The sequence below is a fragment of the Stegostoma tigrinum genome, chromosome 36 (assembly GCF_030684315.1).
Source record: "Stegostoma tigrinum isolate sSteTig4 chromosome 36, sSteTig4.hap1, whole genome shotgun sequence".
NCBI classification, from domain to species: Eukaryota; Metazoa; Chordata; class Chondrichthyes; order Orectolobiformes; family Stegostomatidae; genus Stegostoma; species Stegostoma tigrinum.
This window is the reverse complement of record NC_081389.1, coordinates 23,884,007-23,902,440: the sequence shown is the minus strand read 5'-3', so window position 1 is coordinate 23,902,440 and position 18,434 is coordinate 23,884,007. Positions and strand designations below refer to the sequence as shown.

Genomic DNA, 18,434 nt, shown 5'->3' with positions numbered 1-18,434 from the left:
TATCTTCCAACACCTTTTTAGTTGTCAAGAAGTCATACCAGACTTGGAGCATTAACTCTATTTTTCTCTCTACAGACGCTGCCTGACAGAGTCATATAGCACGGAAACAGACCCTCCAGTCCAACTTGTCCATTCCAACCAAGTTTCCCAAACTAAACTAGTCCCATTTGCCTGCGTTTGGCCCATATCCTTTCAAACTTTCTTATTCATACTTATCCAAAATGTCTGTTAAATGTTGTAACTACCAGCATGTACTTCTGGAAGTTAACTCCATACATGAACAACCCTCTTTGTGAAAGAGTTGCATCTCAGGTCCCTTTTACATCATTCTTATCTCACCTTAAAAATATACACGCTGGTTTTGAACTCCTCTACCCTAGGGAAAAGATCTTTGCTATATGCCTTATCTATGACCCTCAAGATTTTATAAATCTCTTTATAAAACCTCAACCTCCTATGCTCCAGTGAAATGCAAAGTTTCTCCAGAATTCTGTGGTTTGTGACACTTACATCACATGGGATTTGATTGACTTGAAGATTTGCGTCTTTAATGTAATTTTCAAAATGGAAAGCAATGCCTATACATGATGGAAAAATGAAAGCTTACTGAGAAGATGGATATTAAAAATGCTCTATGTAGGGAAAGACAGGGGTAATTGGGGTGAAAAAAGCGACGGCAGAAAGGTTTTGGGAGGGAGTTCTGGTTAATGGGACAAACATCTGTCTCAAATCACTATTGACAGAAGAGAAAGGATATTGTCAGAAAAATATGTAGCTATGTGTTTCTGGAGAGATGGATCCAGGTTACGCCACAAGCTCATTAAACGGCAGAATAAGTTTGAGGAGCTGAATGGCCTGTTAATCTAGTCAACTCAGATGAATAGGAAATGTAATATTTTGACACATACAAGTGTTGGTCAATGATAGGGGTGTCTGACAGAAAGCAGAATTTAGTAAAAAGCAGGAATTTGAAAGAGTTAACAGTACAACTCTAATGTAAATACATTCTCATGCATCGACTGGGCATATATTTTGTTGAGCATTGTATCTAGAGAGCATCTTTCATAAATTCTGGACTCCCCAAACTGCTTTCAGACCAATGAAGTACAAAAGAGACTTCAGGTGAAGTGTGATGTAGAAAATACAGCAGTAAACTGCGTACAAGAACTCACAAATAGAAATGCAATACTGACCAGATAATGTTTTTCAGAGATGTTGGTCAAAGGATAAATATTGGGCCAAACACAGCTGAGAATACTCCTGTTTGATAGTGCCGTGGGATTTTTTTACATCCACCTCATAGGGCACAGGTGGATATCTCAGTTTAATGTCTCATCTGAACAATGGTAATTTTGACTGTACAGCACTTTCTCAGTGCTAATATGTGGAGTGTCAAGCTAGAGTTTGTGTTGTTTACAGTTGAAAACATGTTTGATCTTTTTGTGTAAACAAAGTATTAAACATAGAACCATGTGATTGTTCAGCTCTTGGCAGGTAGCCAAACTCTTCAGACATACTGTAAATTGAGCTAAATAATCCATTTGAATTGGACTTTGGGGAAATAAGCCAATCAGCTGAACTCAGCCTTGCTATCTCCCGACGCACTCAATTTACAGCAATCAGCCTTCAATGAAGAAAATGTAAATAACAGGAAGCATAACTATGATAGTACATTTTGCCTAAATAATGTTATTTAACTAATAACGGAGTCAGAGAGTACATCAGTGATAGGAAAGTGGACTTGAAATCACAGTCAGATCAGTCATGATCTTATTAAGCAGCAGAGGGCAAATGACTACTCTTGATCCTAACTTGTATGCTGCATGAAGCACTTGTATTTGTATGAACCACTCATTCCTCTTTCAGTCTTTTGAATCATAACCATATCATTTCTTCATCTTATATGGAATGCTTGTCAACTTAGCGTGAATAGCAGTGGCCAACATTGCACTTAGCTTAAATGCCCTAGGCCATTCAGAGATTTTGGAAACTCCAGCCATTTCAGCTTTTGTTGGCAAGCTAATGACCTCTGCCAGCAAGTGCATAAGTAGATGTCAAATGAAAGGTTAAGTGTGTTCTTTACAGTGTGAAGGGGATATTCAAAAAGGTGTCTACACCTATGAATGGTTTTGACTAAGTAAATAAGGAGCAACAATTTTCACCAGAAGGGTCAGTAACCACAGGGATCAGACTTAAGTCAATCAGCAAAAACAGGAGCGAGATGGGAAGAACTATTTTCTTTTTAACACATGGTAGCATTTATAGTATACTGTGTTCTGTTATTCTATCGATCTTGGTTCAGCTTTGACACTACTTAAAGTCAAACAACCTGCAAACTCATCGCCCAGAGTCAAACATTCAAGAGCAAAATTTGTTGTGTGAAGCACTATGGGATCAACCAAATTTAACAAAACCGCGCAATGAGCTGTCAGCATTTTCAGGAAAGTAAGACAGAGAGATTATTTAACATTATTAAACAGAATTAGGAAGAGTAGGCCATCTAGCCGGTCAAGTCTGCTTCGCAATTCAAGAACGTCACGGCTGATCTTTTCATGGGCTTAATTTCTTACTGTTCAAAAATCTGTCTTTGCCTAAAAACATTCAATGAAGTAGCCTCAGCTGCTCCACGGGCCAGGGAATTCTATAGATTCACAACCCTTTGGGTGAAGATGTTCCTTCTCAACTCAGTCAAATCTGCTCTCCTGTATTTTGAGGCTATGCCCCCAGTTTTACTTTCACCTGCCATTGGAAACTACCTCCCTGCTTCTATCTTATCTGTTCTCTTCATAATTTTATTGTTTCTATAAGATTCCCCTCATTCTTCTAAATTCCTATGAGTTATAGTCCCAGTCTATTCAATCTCTCCTCATAAGCCAATCCTTCCAACTTCAGAATCAATCCTTTCTCAAGTAAAGAGACCAAAATTGTACACAGTACTCCAGGTGTGGCTTCACCAACACCCTATACAGCTGCAGCTTAACCTCCAAAAGAACTGCAGATGCTGTAAATCAGAGACAAAAATAAAAATTGTTGGAACAGTTCTGAAGAAGGGTCACTCAAACCAAGAAGTTAACTCTGATTTCTCTCCACAGATGCTGCCAGACCTGCTGAGTTTTTCCAGCAATTTCTATTTTTGTGTCTGCAGCACAACCTCCTTAAACTCCAGCAATGAATGACAATATTCCATTTGCCTTAATTACCTGCTGCACTTGCAACCCAACTTTGTGGCTCATGCAAAAGAACACCCAGGTCCCTCTGCACAGCAGCATGCCGTAATTTTTCACCATTTAAATAACAGTCCATTTTGCGATTACTCCTACCAAAATGGATCACCTCACATTTACCAACATTGTATTCCATCTGCCAGACCCTTGCCCACTCACTTATCCTATCTACATCCATCTGCAGACTTTCAGTGCATACTTTGTTCTACCATTAATCTTAGTGTCATCTGCAAACTTAAACATACTGCATTCGGTCTCCAGTTCTAAATCATTTCTGTGAATTGTAAACAATTGTGGTCCCAACACAGATCCCTGAGGCACACCACTAGCCACTGATTGCCAACCAGCAAAATACCCAATTATGCCCACTCTTTGCTTTGTTAGTTAACCTATCTTCTATCCATGCTAAATACATTATCCATAACACCATGCACTTTTATGCAGCAGCCTTTTGTGCAGCATCTTGTCGACTGCCTTCTGAGAATCCAGATACGCCACATTCACCTGTTCCCCATTGTCCTTCGCGCTCATACGGCTCTCAAATAATTTGAGTAAATTAGTTAAATATAATCAGCCTTTCATGAACCCATGTTGCGCCTGCCTGATGAGACAATTTAAGGTCAGGAAAGCTTTGGACATGTTGACTAAAGCATTAAAGCTATAGCATCTCTCTCAATTAAGTTAAGGAAAAATCATTGGATACAATTCCATAAAAAAGACAGAGAGGTACTTTATTAGCTCATGGCAAATTATTAAATTAGCATACAAGATACATAGTAATGCAGTAATGTATTCCAAAAACCAACCCTGTAATTCCTTTATACCAGCCCCTTGACGCCAACACAATGCATTTAGTTACATTGCAATCTCTTGTATTACACTTAATTGACATTATTCAGTGTAGAGTATACAGAAAGTGACGGAATTTCTTCAACTCTCTTCTTATCACATCAAGAACAAATTAGAGAAAATCCAAGGCTCAAGGAGAGATCTTGCATTCCTGTGATTTGCAACGTTAGCCCGCTGGGCCCTCAAAGTCTGACAACTGCCTCATGTTCTCCATTATTACTCAACACTGTCTAACTCACCTTTTCCCAAAAAAATGCTATATTGCTCTTGGTTTTTCAAACAAATATTGAGTCAAAATATTGTGTGTGTGAGTGTGTGTGTGTATATACCCACAAGTGCACATCTCCACACATCAAAAGATATATCACCGGGGCATAGTTTTTGGGGTGCAACTTTGGACTAGAGAAGAGAAAGGGGATCTAAGGGTCCCTATCCTTATCCTGTCATCTTTGCAAGAGAGTGCATGTATGCTGAATGTTACGCAGGGGTGCATCAAACACAGCTGTCTCACAGCCATTTTCTTAGTTTGCACATGAAAAATGGTCCCTGATGGCGTCCAGCGCCTGTGCACTCCTATCCCAGTGTGCACTGCCAGTTACGGGGGAGAAATTGGAAGAGAAAAATGAGAAATCAGAAGAACTTGTGACCTAACAAATAAAAGTAAAGCAGAGCTAATTGTCACATATCTGAGCAATTCCTTGAAATTTCACCAATCTAACGACTTCATATTATTGGGGAAAGCTACAAGATGGGATTAAGCAGTAGTTTACTGCAACAGCATCTACAATGCTCCAAACGCAAATAATGTAGCAGTTTATAAATAAATGTATAGACATATTAAACAGGTCATGGTAGATCCAGATTAGTTTTCTTTTGGGATGCTGGGGTGGTAAAGGTGGAGAAAAATCACAGTCAGCAAGAACTGTAGAATGATCAAGCTCACATTGGCAAGCTAAAGCTTCCAGTAGCCTGGCAGCAGAAATGCCTCTGCTCATCAAAATGGGAATGCGTTCGTCATCTCCAACTGTTTTTGTTCTGCTGCAGTTTATCCTGTATGAGCTCTGGTCCCCTACAGATCACACTGCAAACTAGTCACTATTAAAGAATATTTCTATTTTAGTATTCTTGAAAATACAAATTTTCCATGGCCAAACCACTCCTACATAGACAGAAGTTAATAAAGGTAAACGAAGGGACTTCAAAGTGCTCCTACCTCATAAATTATACCAGCTGACTAAGTAAGGTCACCAAATAGAAGCTCCACTTCCTAGCTGCAGTGAAGCAATGAGACAACAGAAGAGTGAAAGTGTGATGCATACAAAGTTAAGAATATAACAATTAATTGTTTGATTGAATCAGGAGGCTTTGGCTACTTATAACTGGGCTTATATTTCCATTAATTTATGGCTGTTCAGAAGTAAATTTGGGATAAGGAAAAATTAAGACTTATAAACATACATACAAACATACACACATAGGAAGGGCATGAAGTCAAACATTATCAGCTTTTCCCCATGTTCAAGACATAACAATTTCATTTTTTTAAAAATCTGATGATGCATTTGATATTATTTGACACACAGATTTGACCAATAGCACTTTCAGGTTCCTCTTCTGTGCACAAGAAGAAAGTCAAGAAGTGAATTTTACAGCCCTTGTTCTTTAATAAGCTGTGGTGCATTTGTTCATAAACTTGTTTGTACAACCATACAGATACACTTAAGAAATAATACACACAAATTGCATTTTATACACAAGTTGGCCACCCTAATGGCTAACATCAAAATACAGAGCTGAAACTGTACAGAAACCTCATAATTTGGGCTGTGTTTGCTGAACAGTTTATATCAGTACTTATTATAGAATATGACACAGGATAATATATCCTTTACAAATAGATTCCTTGAAATATACAGTTATGTGCATACTATAAGTTACGAGAAGCCCAGCATGCCCGTTCCAGTGATTGTTACATTCAGTTTTGTTCCTAACCTATTCCACATACATCCCCTTTGGACAGGAAGCTACAATCTTACATCATGGAAGTAACATTTTTAGAAAAGAAAAATCAAATAAAATACAAACCTTTAAAACAAAAACATTTAACAGTGAGCTTTAGAAACCAGAATAAAAATTCTTCAAGTTGTCTTTGCTTTTAATACTGACAATTCAATAAAAGGTTTTCTTCTGAGCCAAGTTTAAAGGACCAAGCATGGTTTTGGCTTACCTATACTATCATGCAACACAGTTGACGAGGTTTAATGTAACTGCACTTTTGCTCATGCCTGATGCTGCACAGACAGATGTTGGTTTGCAAGCTCAGTGTCTAGTTGGATTGGTCCCTTTTTGCAAGGCTTTCTAAATTTACACACCCAGGTAGGAGCAGCATTAACTTAACTGGTAAAGTGGTTCCTGAAACCCTGTAAAATGTCAGACATAGTATGCACGGTTAATGCATTTTTGTACGCAGACATTTTGTTTACATTTCCAAGTGGCCACTGGCTGTTCCTAAAACATTTAAAAATCCTTCGTATGACAGCAGTGCCTCTAAGTTAGTGAGAAGTGCTGTTGAATCTGATTGTAAGCATCTAGTCTTTTTGTGATTTCTCAAATAAGCTCATTTGACGACCTTTATCTACGAACGTCAATGGAGTGTGATGTTGGGACAAAAGTTAAGATCTACTTATTTCCTTCAGTCTTTTGGACTGAATAGACTCAGCAGCTCCTTCTTTTCTGGAAGATTGATTTCTTGAAAGCAAGTGCTTCTTCAAATATGGACTTCTTGCCATAACCCTTTGGAGTGCAGACTTTCTTCTTCACTCTCGAGAACAGTGGCCAGCAGCTGTAGAAATACAGCTCAGATATTTCTTGGTATACCAGTAGGTTGTGCAGAAATTTTTCAAGAGTCAAATGGTTAAGGCCACTATACAAATCTTCCGGTGGGTTTTTAAAAAAAATCAATAGATATCACTTTCCTTTGTCATTCCGTGAGGCAGTGATGCCATCTACGAGAACTGGACATTTTGTATGTGGTGTACTTAGATAGCAGCAACCAGGAGGAAGATGATGTGTAGGGACGGAAGGAGGGCCATTATCCAATTAGTTTAAAACGTTTTGCAAATCCTTGGCCTCACACCATGAATTCATTGTTCCCAAATACCACCAGTTGCTGGTGAGCACCGAAGTCAGGTTCAGCACTGCGCTTCTTCCCTATGCTCGAGGCCCCATCAGTTGTGTCTTTGGGCTTCTGGGCTGAGCGCTTCAGCATCTTTAGTTTTTGTTTGCCCTTTTCTGGATTGAAGGTGCCTCTACTTGTGAACTGTGGCCTCTCTTCTTGAACTTTCAGCTGGCTATATGCCCCATCCCCATCTGCTCTTTGCTCAGTGCTGTTGGCAATATCGTGTGTATGGTAAAAAGCATGTGGGGATGGTGATTTTGAACGAAAACGGAATCGTCTTCCTCCTGGAGGTAAGCAAGATGATGAAGAAGACACGGTAGATGGTAAATGAACAGCTAAATCAACAGACTCCAAAGAATCTGCTTTCTTCCTTCGTGGTCTCCTTAGCCTGTTCACTGCTTCAGGTTGGTGTGGGCTGATAGAGCTCACTAATTTTTTTTCTGTTCACAAAAAGAACAAAAAAAGAGAGAATTCGGTATGAACAAATACTATTTCAGCTATTTATCAGGCTGACTGTATACAAAATTACAACTTACATTGTGAAAACAGTGTATTATATATACTAGTATCATTTTGATATTTGTACTTTAAAATAAAGCCAGATCAATTTTGGCTTCAGTTTCATCCTAGCAGAAATATCAAGCTTTTAGTTCAGGGGAATAGTTTCACCAAAGCATTTCAGCAAATTAGTTTGTGAAGTTTCCAATTTGTCCAAACTAAAAAGAAGTTAAGCTTTCTGAACTAGAAAGAAATTTTGAAACCATGTAAGCAGTCCAAGAAGGAAAACTGGAAAGTCAATTCGGTAAGAAATTAAAAATTTAAGTCGGGAATGATATTTCTCTGAGATCGAGCATCTGTAAAGGATACTACTGGAAAAAAGGGTGAACTTGTATTTTTCCTGCTTGTGTTCAGATAATTTCAAATTGACTTACATATATAGCTTTTTTTAAAGAAACATATGCCCTTGTATTTAAAGAATCTGGGCAGGCTTTTGTGAATGCGTGTTTAGTGACTAACTGTCACAGCAACCAACTACAAAAATAAAACTCAGGATTTATCAATTCAGATTTCATTCTGGGATCCGACTAGTCCAATATTACCATAGCTAGGATCATAAAAAAAAATTTACTGCGCCCAAGTAACAAGAACGTTTTTTCTCATCTTCTTCCTAAATACATTGACCTTAATTGAAGTACCAATTGACAGAAATGAGTATTTTTTTGGGTCCCTCATACAAACTGACATTTTCCTGCTGTATGATCCAATACAACGAGGTCAAGTTTAAACCCCAGGATTGGAGCTAAGGGACAATGGTTAATTAAAATGTTCAAGAACAGCCGTTACACTCCTGAACTCCCTCCAACGGTTTTAATGAGTTTTGGTTGAGGTGAGTAGCTAACCTGTTTCCTAGAATCAGGTCACTAATCTAAATATTTTGTTAAAATTGTATACATTAAGTTTTAAACTTGTTGGCCAGAAAGCCAAAGATGCGAAAGTAGGTAGAATGGCTAGGTCCAGTAACTGAGATGCCTTTCCTTCAGTGGTCCTCAAGCTAACTGGTCCAGCTCAAAGCCACCGTGACTAAATTGCCCCTCCATATGAATGAATCTATCAATCATCTATCCACAATTGCTCCTTCACCCATTCTCTGGTCCTGACTAAACTCAGCACCACCCTGGACATTGACCAAATCTCTCCTGCTACCTCTGTGGTCCACAACCAATCTACAAAATGTCACCAGCAACCGCAGCCTTGATCTATCCAGCTTGTTCTCTATCCATGTTCATCTCAATATGTGGTTTGCTGCAGTCAGAAAACTGTCCAAAGTTTAAATACAATTTGAATGAAATGTTATATTAATCCTTTCACCTTCCTGGTGCAAAATGATATTAAAAGGGTTTCTTTAAAACATGAAAGTTTAATAGGCTGGAAGCTTCTAGAAGATACAAATGGCATCAATTACCGGAACGTTCTGATGCAGCTCCCTCAGAATCCATGTTTAAATTTTCAAAGCTGTCTGCTGTTCCAATTGATGCTTCTGATTCAAGGGTTTCATCGTCAGAGGCTCGGGGCTCCAGGGCAAGCATTTCAAAAGTCAACTCCTCCCTAAAGAAAGATTTTTGTTTAAAAATAGAGCAGCATCGAAAAACTGGAAGACATGCACTGAAATATAAATGTACTAAAAATGACAACACAAGGCAGCTCCTTATGCCAAAAAATTAAAAGTATGCTTCCTTTCAAATTGCAGAATCAATGGCCCCGCAACCTCACTGGATACATTTTGTGTTTACTTTAGAACAATGCAGCCATTCTCCATGGGTAACAGCAATCAGAAAGCTAGTCTCAATAAGAGTGAGCAGCAATGGTTTGGACTCCATAGATGTACTGTTTGTCAACTCGTAACACTAAAGCAGTAATAGTGAGCCACACTCATTTGCCTAATATCATAACAAGGAACTCACACATTAGCTATCCAAGCCAAGGAGAAAGGTAACAGGCTGAAATTTTTTTCTTGACCTTAAAAAGTAAGGTTGGCTTACTGCATATGGCTATACATGACAAGCACTTCAGGAATCAGCACCATCTGATTAAGCAGCTTCTGTGGCTCAAAGTGGGGAGGCGAGCTGACTGTTTCTGTGGATCATGGCCTTGGCTTTAAAGGTGTCTCCTTAATAAGGGACAGAATCCTTTTCTTACCTTTCTAACTAAAAGGAATAGAAACTGGGAAGATAGAAACTTTTACGGAGACTTGATACCAATAGCCAAATGTTTCCTGTGGTAGAAAATCTCTTAGCACCTATACTTAGATCTACTTGAGTATAAAAGTAGCGACAATACTATCCTATAATGTCAAGAGTACATTAATACATTATACCAAAATTCAATAATACAAATTCAAAACAAAAAGCACCTAGCTGAAATCACCAAACCAGAGCCATTTCCTGGTTTCCATTTAAGCAACCATGAATACTGCAAAACGTTTGACCATAGAGACAGATGCCATCAGCTCCATCTAGCACCAGTCATATATCGAAAACTTGTATCTCTTACTTTTCTTTCTGCAGAGTCTCTATCTGCTCAGTTAGAGCCCTCTCCTCCTGCTGTATGGCAGCCTGCTGTTGCTCAGTCAAATCCATGTCAGGTGACTCATCGGCACTTGCTGTTTCTTCAGGAACATCTGCAACTGATGGCAGTCGTATTCCAATTGGAGAGCCAGGGCTGCTGTAATTTGAGCGGCGAAGACGACCTTTACCCTATAAAATTATGAAGAACAAGGAATACAGTCAGGCATCACATCAGTACTGAAGGCAATACATGACAGACACTAGTCTGTACATTTCAATATTTGGCTGCTCAAATCAAATAGCATATTCGTTTCGTTGTTTGTAATAGGCTAGAAACAGACCATACACAAACAGCCCATGCTTGCAAGCCCAAAACAAGTTTCTTTTTAGAAGTGATAGTTCAGCAAGTGTTGCTCAATCTCAAGTTCTTGAATTGCTACACTTACAACCAAAGGAAGGTGAGCAGTCGAGCTTTTAACTGGCTCATTCACGTTTGCCAGAATTGATGTACAGAGATATGCAGGGGCCCATTCTCTGCAAACAAAAGGAATATGTTCAAGTCCACACATTTTTGAATTATGCGAGAGCTTAGGAAGACTGAAGTTGCACGTTGTTTTCACCATGGCAGGGCTTCAGCCAGAGAATCAACTTGACAAACAATCTGCGCCGTTTATTTCCAATAGTATAAACTGCTGTGATCATTTGAAGTTTGGCACTGTTATATTTGTCATGTTTAATGCAAGCCAAACAACTTTGCCAACATGTCTCTTCAATTCATTCTTGAATTTCTAGCCATATGCGGTTGTTTCTTAATTTCTATTGTATCATAATTAAGCTCTGGCTTTAGGGTCAATTTAAATTGAACTCATTAACTACCCTTCAGTCATCAAAATCAGGCTTAAATCTCAGTAACAGCAAGTTCTATACTAGGTCATACGGCAGTGAAACATTCGATCACATTCTGTTTGATGCTGAAAAGCATTTCTTGTCTCTGTGCTGAAGGATATCAAAGTAAAAGCAGCTTCATCTGTGTTTGCAGGTTAGGATTGAGGCAGAAGGTAAGTGCTAACAATGTAGCGTACGATGCACTGCAATGTTTTTTAGCACTATACTTTTATAGGACATTTGTCTTAATATTATTTTAGATATCACTTGCTCCTTTCAAAGTGATTGACTTTTTTTGGGTGAAATATTTTTGTTCTTGAACTCAAAAACCAGGGGAGCTGCTTACAGTTGATTTCACCCGAACACAGAAAAAACACTGCAAATCAAAATCAAAATGTAAGAAACAAGGTCAAGCTTTTTAGCTGGGAAGTGGCAGTAAATCACTGCTGTAACAATTAGGCACCAGAAGTGGAAGGTTCTTTAGCCTTGGGATAGTGCTAAATTGAGAAAATGAGATTTTCCAGCATAATCTGAAGCTTCTGAAAGCAGTTTCTTCTCAATTCCTATCGAGATGACTAATAGCTGAAGTAATGGTCACAATGACACATAGGAGAACACCACATTTCACAGATTTACATACATGAACTATAAATATTTAGCAATACAATCTGAACACACAATAGAGCCTGCTTCCATGCTTCACTAGCACGCTTCCACTCCAGCAAATGGCCTGCTTTTTATCAGCATCTTACTCCGAAACATAGACTCAAAAGGTAATTAACAAAGGGAAAGATTAACATACTTAATAGAAGCCCCCATAAAAATATGATATTGTTAGCATCATTGTTTTGTTTTAAAGCACAGAAGAAATGAAGCCATTCAGCCCATGTGACCACCATGGAGCATCAGTATTAATCTTATTTACAGGTTCTTTCAATTAACTGAGAGCTGCAGCTGATCAATATGATGGACTTGCACCTTGGTGATAATGGTTCAAAATCTAGGCTGATGGGAGAAAATCCTTCTCTATCTTTAAAAATCCAGATGTAATGAGTTCATGTCATTCCAGTTCCTTTTGACTAAGTGTCACATTGATAGAAAACAGTGAATCTGGTACTAAATTGAAAAACAAAATGTGAAATCTAAATTCAATGCTGATCCCACACCATTTGAATATGGGATATTCCAGAGCAAGTCACATCAGAACAAAGTAGAAAAATGAACTGTTAAATTGTGATTGTAAACAGTTACTAGGTGAATCCTAAGGGCAAGAAATAAAACCTGACACCCAACGTTCAAGATTAAACTAAAAATAGTGAATAGAAAATGATTTTAGAATGCTTTTCTATATTCAGAATCATGTAGTTAGCAGGTTTTGTTGAATTAGGCATGCGTTGGAGTGGTCACCATCACCAGGAAAGGTCAATCACTACAAGCACATATCAGACGAACCATTACCTTTTTATTACCATTCGGCTGCATGGACGGCAAAAAGAAAAATGAAAATTTCAGCAAGTCTCTTACCAAACTCATTTCCAGAAAGAGACAGAGCGAGAGCGAGACAGAGCGCGCGTGAGGGAAACAGCTAGAGAGAGAGAGAGAGCGCGAGAGACAGGGCGCGCAAGAGAGAGGGCGCGCGCGAGAGAGAGACATAGAAGAGAGAGAAAAACAGTGTGTGATCATCATGAAGTGGTACAGATGTGGGGTTTAAGGATGACTCACTGGCAGTCAATCAATTCACTTCCAACCGTCTCTTATTTTACCGATGTGCAATGCTGGTTACTGATATTACTACTGACCATTATGGACATACTGACACGCATGCCATCAAGTCAAGTAACCAACTCTTATTGTTTACAAATGGGTGATTTGGTGGTGATTTAATTAAAATAAAAACTCATTGCCTGTAAGAGATACAGCACTTCAAAAGTACATCACAACATGCCAAGACGGATACAGAAATTAACACTTAAACTACAATACAAGTGCACTATGTTGCATTTTGCCCAAAAAGTTAACAAGGCTAGGTTAATGAAATTGAAGCAAAATTGACTATTTAAGCATCCTTACTGTAAATGTTTACTGTGAATAATGTAACTGCTAGCAGCAAAAATTCATACTGCAACTTGACGAACACATTAACAACGTGCATGAGGCACCACATTCCTGTAAAACCAACATGCATTGTTTTAAAAATGGGAACTTGACGATCTAACTTTAATGGGCTGATGAATAGAGATCCTACCTAAAAGTGAATAATCTGGTTGAAAAGTAGATAGACTGGTGGTCACCTTTCAATAATGTAACAATGATGGAGGGAAAAATACAAAGTGCAGAAGAGACTTGGGATGTCTGGCATCTTTCATGGACAGAGAAACAAAGTTAATGTTTCACGTCCAGTGACTCTTCGAAAGACTCCAAGAGTTAATTTTCTACAAAGCAACATTAGATATAATCAGAACTCGGGTAGACCCAAAGCCTCCGATCAGCAATATTCGGTTTTAAAGCAAGTCAGATTTTCAGAGTCACTGGTTGGGAGTTGAACCACAGAAGATGGCCTTTTATTTGAGAAACGGTGCACTTTAATTCAATTATGCATCTTATCACTTGAATATATCACGTACTGAGAATGTTAATGATTTAAGTGCCTATAAACTAAAACAGAAACATAGAATTCACAGACCCACGACCATTCTATATAATACAATGCATATAATATATATAAAAATAATGCAAGGAAATTTTCCACAAGCTCATAAAAATATAGTGTCATCTGAAAATGTGTCAAAAAAGAGCATTTGTCATAAACACACTAATGTTGAGCAGCTCTGTTTCATACTATCTCTGCTGTTGCCTGCATTTGTTGCACACAGCCAGCGACAATGGATCTTTGATTTATTGCTGGTCAATGCAGAACTGGAACGTCAGCAGTCAGTGGCATCAGCATTCTTGTTGTAAGGTTCAGAGCTGATACAAGAGTAAATTTGTGCACTATCCAGAGAAGTCACAGGATTAGGTTTAGAAATCCCATTTGAGCTTTCAGCTCTCTATCTCAGGACCAAACGTACAAACCAACAACACCACTCAGCTGATTGGAGTCTGAATCTGACATCTTCTTGGTCTGTATGACTCAGCTATACTCTGTCTTTTCCAAATTCACTCGCAGGAAGAAATGTCAGAATGTAAGAACATTTTACTTGTACCAAGCTACAAAATAAACCTAAATATTAAAATTCTTTTTGTGTTAATGATGGCCATATAATATTTTTATTTAAGTAATGAATGATTATGGATATAGAATCTATCGTGTGGAGTGTGTGGTTATAGAATCTATTTTGGAATCCTCCAATGAACTTTAGTTATCATTTAAACTAGTGGGCAAATAAATACTTCGTAACAACTGTACATACTTAGTTATTTGACAGACATAACAAGTAGGTAAACAGGCCAAATAGTGTACCTATACAGTGAATTAAGTGACAACCAAACAAACAGCATCAGCTGTATTCATACCAATAACATAGACCCAGAAGATCGTGAATTGACAAAAAGAAGGTATGAATTGGTGTAAGCTTTCCATCATAAAGATATCTGTTCTTGGAATAAAAAACTAAATAATGAGCAGAACTAAATATATTATATATAATTCCCTTCTAAACTTTTGTTAAGTATAAGAACAAAATATGAGAAATGGATTGGTGACCACCACCCAAATTATGTCAACAATATGAGGGTTAGCTAGCTTTCATGTTGAATGCCTATGAAAAGCACAGGATAGCTTCCCTCTAGTCTATTAAGTTGGGCATTTTTGACACTCACACACTTAATATGAATTCCTTATGGAAAATCATGCTGCTGACATTGAGTAGTCTCTGACAGTACAGTGGTTTCTAGCTCTCATGTTGACTTTGCTTGTGGGAAGTTATCATTTGGAACGCAATAGACTTGGGAGAATTCTGCAATAGATATATAGTGCCATTATCTAAAAAATGTACAAAACAGTTCCAGAATCTAGACACCATTTCTAGCCCATTCACACTGTGATGGAACCAAACTATAACAGTCAAATATTCTCAAAATGTGGTTCTTGAAACAATCAACAGGAGCAGAAATGCAGTCAACTGCAGGAGAATAATTTAAGTTAACATAACCTCACTTCTGTTTCAAATCAACTCACAACTAGATCATTCCCTGAACGAATGGGGCGGAATCATGTAATGAATGGCATCATGGACAGGCATTGGTGAAATGGTGGGAGAAATACCTACCGGAATTGAACTGCGATTCATGCTCATGAATCTAACCGCTATTATAACCGGTTTCTATAGTAGAAAAGAACACCAAAAGTAGAGGATCAAGTTAGTTTAATCATGCATTCAACAGCAGCATGCAGACTGCAGGAAAAGGAATGTGTTTTGCTCTGGGTTAGTTATAGCATAATCATTAAATATTAGTTGTTTGCATTCTAGAAATTGCAGACAGCAGGCTAACACCCTTTCCAACTAACGGTTAGATCTGAAATGTACTGCTTGAGTGAGAGATGGAGGCAGTTTCAACTGTGGCCTTCAAAAGGAAACTGGGTAATTATCTGAAGAAGAAAAAGCTGCAGGGCTAGGGAGGAAAAAAAACAATTGGAGAAAGTGGAACTACCCAAGTTGTTCATGCAGATAACGTTGATGATATGATAGACCAAATGGCATCCTTCCTTGTTGTACCCATTTTACAACTCCATCCCCACTTTTTCTCCTCCCATTAAAAATTTAAGTGCACATCTAATGCCATTGCGGTTTCTTTGGGAATTTCATCAAAATAAACAACATTCAAGTGTGAATCCATGATTGTCAAGTGGCTACTTAACTGTGGTGGAAATCTCTTTTCAATCTGATTCTGGCTAAGCTGATGTTTGCATGTATAGTTATCAACTGATGTTACCAAATAGCAATTAAATTAAACTACCAAAATGCAGAGATGCTGAAGCCATTGGTAGCTCCCCATGTCTCACCTCAACTGAGACCAACCATCCCATAAGCATAACTGGGTGTGTTCAGCAGGGTCTATATACCCCACATCATCAAATAAGATTATCTCTTTACTATTATTGAAGCTCTAACTTATTTGTACTGACATTCTAATTGAAGTAGTTCTGTTTTCAAATAATGATAATGTTTTTCAAATTGTCATTCATCTCTCCAAAAGTTCAGTGCACCTGTTATGAATGTGGAACTCGTGACAGATAGACAACAGCTAACATGCAAGTCAGTGAACAAGGACAGCAATATAATGAGCACTTTTCCACAACTAAAATGAATTGGCATCCTCTACAAGTGATTTAGTAGAGTGACTCCACCTTCAATTGAACAAGTTGGGCAATACTGATGCATAATGAATTTGCTCAGGAATTGAACATTTGGGTCAATAAAAACTACAAACCTTCCTCCTAGTTGGATAACTACGTTCTGTTAAGCCCAGAACTTAACCAATGCAGGTAATTTAGGAAAAAGACTACGCACAGATTGAACTGGATATACTGATTCCCGTCCTACATTTACACACTCAATTGTATTGCTTTACTCATGCACCCACATATTATTTGAATTAAAACCAGCCTCAGTGTCCTAAGTGCGCAAACAAGTCATTTTATTCACTAGCTTAAACACCCAACATGGGAATATGTACTTTTAAATCGATTTTCAATTTCTAAATTATTAAAGCAGTGAAAACAAACTGGCTGCTCACTGAAATTCAACAGAAATGATCAAAACTGAATTAACTGGATAGAGTAGGGAAAGAAGAGACAACCTGACAAGAAATATCACGAGTAGGAAAAAGAATGTTGAATCCTCTTTGTGCTGATGGATCCTTCAGGGATGAAATGTTACATACCAATTAAGATCAAATCTTTATAAGCAGATATCCCTTAAATGTTATTTTCAGCCGACCTGCACTGTGCCTGTAAAGGCAACTGAACCAAGTTTAATTTTTGCGTTGGGTTCAATTAGCACAATTGGGCAACAGAAGACTCTCTGCCAAAAATCACAGATTTAAGGGTACAGACAAAGCATGGTAATAGCTTCCAGTTTAAAAAAAATCTAGGGTTCAAGAGAGTAAATATTGTTCCTGGCTTCGAAAAAACAAACAAGCATCAAAAAGAGTTTGCAGCCTAAACAGTGCGCCATGGAGCACTTCCACTATACATGCATAAACGTTATTGTAAAAATGAATTTAAAGAAAAGAATGTGCACACGTTTTCACTGCAATAACCAGTACCATGTTGCACACAGCTGACATGGGAATCTGAAGGAACAGACTATTCCTATAATAACAGCTATTGTCACACTGTTCAATATGGCAAGACAGCATTCTCAACTTACAAATCCGGGTATTCAGACCTGGTATATGTGCAAATGTGCTAATGCCGGCACAATGCCTTAAAGCAGTCCAGAGAAGAGTGCTTTAACAAAATCAGAAATTATTTAGAACTTCAGTATGTATACAGTATTGCTTTAGGCAATGTATTTGCTATCCAGTTATTCATCAAAAGAGAAGGCCCTTTGAGAACTTGGCCAAGCTGGACATGTGATTGACCCTCACATCACATTCTGGAACTTCAACAGAATTATCGAACAGAATACAGCAGCAAGTCAAGTTGATGATGAGGAGAGAAGTAAACACACAAAAACGGAATTCCAAGTTTCAGTCCAACTGAACCAACGGAAAGATGAGAAAGATCTATTGTAAGTTTAACATGAGCGATACTGGAAGAATGAGGGAAACTAAAACTTGCACTTCTCAGTTTACTTAATTTCTGACTTACAATAAATGCCTGAGCATGTTTAGTTTCCATCTTCTAACTTAAAATAAGTTCTAACCTCATATCTGTACCTAGTAGAAAGACATGCTTAATGCTGCAGTTATAATAGCCCAGATAACGTGTAGTCAGCAGGTCCACAGTAATGTTGGGGGTTGTTAGTGGCAACATACCTGGTACATTACAGGTAGTTAGCAAATTTTGAACATTTTGAGAGTGCAGACAGGAGCGCCTAAACATTTGTAGTGGTTTTTAAGAGTCCAAGACATTCAACATTGGCCACTTGGACTTCGGCACGGTGTTTTAACAAACTCAAGTCTTGTAAGATTGCTTACCTAAGGAAGTCTTCTGTATGGTACATATCAGACTGAAACTTAATCTGAATGGCACAGTGGGTCAGTGGCTAGCACTGCTGCCTCACAGAG

General features: G+C 38.2%; 1 protein-coding gene across 8 annotated transcripts in view; it reads right to left on the bottom strand.

Moving 5' to 3' along the window:
- Positions 1-3,929: 3,929 nt before the first annotated feature.
- myo9aa (myosin IXAa) overlaps positions 3,930-18,434 on the bottom strand; it is a 318,790-nt gene continuing 304,285 nt past the window's right edge. For 6 of the 8 annotated variants that reach the window (XM_059640175.1, XM_059640182.1, XM_059640181.1 and 3 more), the window contains 5 exons: positions 15,470-15,523; positions 12,660-12,677; positions 10,303-10,505; positions 9,215-9,357; positions 3,930-7,691 (listed from right to left, as the gene is read on the bottom strand). In XM_059640175.1, the coding sequence (XP_059496158.1) occupies positions 7,204-7,691; positions 9,215-9,357; positions 10,303-10,505; positions 12,660-12,677; positions 15,470-15,523 (906 nt within the window). In that variant the 3' untranslated portion in view covers positions 3,930-7,203. The remainder of the gene's footprint in view (positions 7,692-9,214; positions 9,358-10,302; positions 10,506-12,659; positions 12,678-15,469; positions 15,524-18,434) is intronic. The other 2 variants (XM_059640177.1, XM_059640178.1) reach the window with 2 other exon arrangements.